Source organism: Cyprinodon variegatus, unplaced genomic scaffold (genome assembly GCF_000732505.1).
Source record: "Cyprinodon variegatus isolate N-32 unplaced genomic scaffold, C_variegatus-1.0 Scaffold993, whole genome shotgun sequence".
In the NCBI taxonomy this organism is placed as follows: domain Eukaryota; kingdom Metazoa; phylum Chordata; class Actinopteri; order Cyprinodontiformes; family Cyprinodontidae; genus Cyprinodon; species Cyprinodon variegatus.
Genome location: NW_015151446.1, coordinates 281,024 through 285,664, shown reverse-complemented (window position 1 = coordinate 285,664; position 4,641 = coordinate 281,024). Strand labels below are relative to the sequence as shown.

The 4,641-nt window shown below is 36.4% G+C and overlaps 1 protein-coding gene across 1 annotated transcript in view; it reads left to right on the top strand.

The window, feature by feature from the left end:
- LOC107100614 (sulfotransferase family cytosolic 2B member 1-like) overlaps positions 1 to 4,641 on the top strand; it is a 14,359-nt gene that overhangs the window by 4,949 nt on the left and 4,769 nt on the right. Inside the window, exons 2-3 of the mRNA XM_015399165.1 lie at positions 2,082 to 2,290; positions 2,378 to 2,504. Coding sequence (XP_015254651.1) covers positions 2,082 to 2,290; positions 2,378 to 2,504 — 336 coding nt within the window. The remainder of the gene's footprint in view (positions 1 to 2,081; positions 2,291 to 2,377; positions 2,505 to 4,641) is intronic.

Sequence of the window (4,641 nt, the reverse complement as noted above, 5' to 3'; positions counted from 1 at the left end):
TGACCCAAGTATCGCGACATGTATCGAATCGCAACACTCATGCCAATACTCACCTCTAGTCTAGATCAGTGCTATGATGCAGATTTTTATGTCATTTTCTGCAGCTATAGAAGATAGTTTGAACAAACTGCAAACTAACATGAGATGGTCTACTCAAATGATAAAAAAAGGCTTTCAAGGAGTTATGTTAAACAGGAACATTGTCAGTCGTAGCTTAAGAAGTCTGGAAACAGGTTAGTTATTATTTGGGGACTGTTAAAATCTGGATTTACTGGAAGACCAGCAGTAGGAAACTTCTAAGGGGTTTTAGGAGCACTGTGGTGCATGCCATCATATAATGCATGCCAGCTGGCAGCTGTGACACTCTGGATGTGTCTTGCTTAAATGCACAAAGAAAGAAAAGCTTTCTTTGGTGTGGAATGGTTGGAATTTGATCGCTTGGCACCCAGGCTTGAAGTGTTCACCTTCAAGCCTAAATGATTTGGTTGATAGAAACTAATAGAGGCCATGTTGTTTTGACAAGCGGCTGTTTAAACTTTGTAGATATGTGAGCTGAACCTGCTGGCCCTAAAATGATAATGCACATTATACTGTACCGTGATCCCTGTGGTGAAACATGATACTGGCAGTATCCTGCTGTGGGAATAATTTTCATCTGCAAGAGAGTTGACCTGAGTTTTTTTTTTTTTTTATTTATCTGTTTTATTTGATTAATTTGAGTAATCATTCAGGTGTAATAGAAAACAATATGAAGGTTTGAAAAACTGGGACTTGTGAGGATCCCCATTGTTTTTGTAGCAGGTCTGTTTCACCATTAGTTGCTTAAGGTAATAGAAATCTTTGTCCTCTGCTCATTTGTCTAAGTGTCTGATGTGTTTAATACTGACAGGTACTTTTTGGTCCCTCTGTGATGTAAGCGGTAAATATGTATGTAAAAACCAGGTTTCAAATTTCCTTTTGGATGATCTACAAGCCTGACGAAGGAATTTAAGTGCCGACAGCTATGTCTTAGTGTTTCTCGTTCTGAGCTGCAACTTGGCTAAGAATTACATTTCTGATTTCCAGTGACATCATATAACTGCAGTGAAATAAAATAAAGCATTTCATATGCGCTTAGTCTGTTCATGTTGATATAGAGTGGTATTCAATAAAGTATTGAAAGCGTTTATAATGTAGGCAAAATTAAAGTAACTTTTGAAAATAACCTTTAAGCAGATATTATTTTATTATTATTTATTTATTGATTTTGTGTCATGTTGTTGTGTATCATCTCTTTGTGGAACATGAGTCTATTGACAACATTCATATAGTCATATTTAGTTTAGATCATGTCTGTAAATAAAGGACCCCAAACAGATACAGAATCTTAGCCTCTTCTTCTTTGTATACTATGAATTCTACAGGCTTAATTTAATCTGCATCAGATGTAAAAGTTGGTTTAGGCAGAGAAAGTGAATAAAAGGAAAAGGTCAAAAAACAAAAAAAAAGCAACCAGATTGGCACACTTAGAAATTAGGTTGTTAAATAATCAAGCATTTATCAGCAAATGCCCAGGAAGGTAACACATTACTAAAAGTTTATGTTCATGATTTAATGTTTTCTTGGTCATTTAGTGAGTCTGGCAAAAAGCCTCAGAGCTGATGTGTGTAACTTTTATCTTAGAATAACAGAGTAAAAGTGTCTAAGTCCCTTTCAGAGGATGGTATCATTACTGTTGATCGTCTCAGCGCTAAAGAACTGAGAGGACTGTAGACAGAAAGTCTGGTGTTTAAATAAAAACATATATATAGTTGGTAAATGTGTTTGTAATTGGACTTCTTATATTTTTTCGATCAGTCATTGTGAGGTCATAACTTAAAATAATCCTGACTCATTTCCTTTTTTATAATTTCTCAGTAATTCTGTTTGTCAACAGCTGCTCTTTTTACAGAAGCTGTTCTTGGAATTTGTGTTTTCTTACTTTACAGTAAACAAAGCCACACATGTTAACTGAGACTTCCTGCGTTATGTTTGAAATAAAGCACACAAATGAGGAGGACTTCCAACTCCCCTGACTTGAACTACATCATTCATCTTCGCAGGAACGACCTGGATGCAGGAGATCCTGCCGCTGGTGCTAAATGGAGGAGATTTGACCCCTGTTCATACGGTTGTGAACTGGGACCGGGTCCCATGGCTCGAAGAAACAAGACTGGCGAAGATTGTGGATAAGCTGCCATCTCCACGTGCCCTTGTTACACATTTTCATTACAGCCTCATGCCCCCTTCATTTCATACCTCCAAAGCGAGAGTAAGTGGGTTAACTTGGTCACATATACTGATGTTCTAACTTAAAATTCACAAAACACTGCATATTTTTGTACTCTGGAACTTGTAGGTAATCTATGTTATGAGGAACCCAAAGGATGTCATGGTGTCTTCGTATTACTTCCACCAAATGGCTAACTTCCTTGAGGATCCGGGCACCTTTGATGAATTCATGGAGAAATTCCTGGAGGGCAGAGGTCAGACATAACCGCACAGTTAAAATATATGTGTTATTCCTGCCTCTACATGTCAGGCAAACCATATTTAGAAACTGGGTTTCTACATGTGACAGTGCAGCTTTTCTCTCAAGATCATTTCCTTTAATCATCATTTACTTTTTTAGTCAAGACTACATCTGGTATTAGACAGGCAGTAATGATCTGACCCACAACCATTTGGTCCTACTTTGTAAAAGGTTTGTGACAGAAGAAATCTCCCAATACTCGTTGCTTAAGGGTAGGTCTGAAACATTTAATCAGATTAATCAATATTGAAATAAACATCAACTAATTTAATGATCGATTAATCGTTTGGTGTTGAGACTCTAAAATTTGCCTCTAGCTGAAAGAGTGACCCACTTAGAGCAGCAATTATACCAAAATTGTAAAAAAAAAAAAAGTGTAAACATTTTGCATTTAAGGTAAAAATCATTTTCATCTGTCATCATGCTCTATTCAACACTCATCACAAAAACTCTTCTTTAAGGAACCTTTTGCTATCCGATTATTAATTGATTTAATCGAAAAAGTAATCGACAGATTAATCGATTTACAAAATAATCTTTAGTTGCAGCCCTACTTAAGAGTAGAGAATAAAATATAGCCTGATACCGCTGAGGCATTAGCAGCCTGAGGTAGACTGAAGACAGGAAAATTACTCAGCTTTTGGTAACATCTGCTGTTTTGAATTGCAAAATACTTACCCTCTAGAATTATAGGTAAGTGTTATTCCAGAGGGTAAGTATTTTGCAATTCAGGTCTAGAACTGCCACTGGCATCTTTGAAAAAGACTTTGGTTGCACAAGGAAGCTTTGCTTTGAATAAATCATTTCCCTGTCAGAGATACAGCATTGAAATACTGAAAAAGAAATTGGAGAATGCAGGCCTCCGGCAAATTTTGCACCATGTGCTAAAACTGACACATGATCTGGATTATTACTACATTTTAGTGAATTGTTCCTTGACATGAGGCACATGTCTGATTAAAAAAAGGAAAAATCCTTAAAAGACGTTCATAACTTTTCAAGTTATCCTGCTAACTAACAAACCAACAAACATGAAAGCATTGAGATGAAAACTGACCCGAGCTCAGACCAAAGCTATAACTTAGTGATTTGGATGTTTGGATTTGGGTGGATGTTGAAGGAGCTGGATCCAGTTATACATCCGCGGCCCATCTTAATTTTATTTTGTTAAAAACACTTAAATTCAATTTTTCCCTCCCCAAAAAATTTAAGTTCACTAAAATATAATGAGTTAAAGGTTAATAATGTATTTCCTGAGAAAATAAATGCCTTAAATTCCTTTCTGTTTATCACTCGTCTGCCCGATCTGCACCGGAAATGGGATCCTACGCTACTTCCGGGAGCTAACTTTTTCCGCTTCGGATTAAACATAAATCTAGGCTTTTTGAATTTTATGTCCTCCTTTAATGTTAACATTATGGTATATAGTGCGTAATCTAAAGAAAGAAAGAAACAACAGATAAACATGGTTTAATCATATTTAGCTCTGAGCATGTCCCATTATGACGTCATAGAAGCAGTTTAATGGAGAAAATGTGGAAAAACATCAAAATTGTTTCACAGACATTTTTGAAAGATGTGTGTTAGCAATTTTTAATGAGTTAAGGATAGAAATTGGTAATTTTAGTAACATAATTACATTATTTATAGACAACCAGATGTATATCTGATGGATCATGCTTCCGGGACGCAGAGGATAGTGGCAATGGTACTACCATACTGCAAACCACTGAAGTCAGCAGCAGTAATCCATGTTGGTTGGAAATAACTGCTGGCTGTTGTAATAAGCTGTACTGTATGTTTTGTGAGTAGTGAAACTGGTGTGCATTCCAGTGTTAAACTTGTTGATCTTTATGTGTTTGGCGCATGATAAGCTCCATAAAAGCCATTAAAAATGGTGCATAGTTCTGCATGCTGCCTGAACGGCCCATTAACATCAGCTACACATTAGGGTGTTTCTGTGAATTGATAAACTGTGTCTAAACACTACCAACCAAAAATGAATGAAAGTTTTTGTCTAACTTTCAGATTTTTTTTTTTTTTTGCTTGCTCCTGAGCGGTGATGCTTGCTCCTGAGTGGTGATCTATAT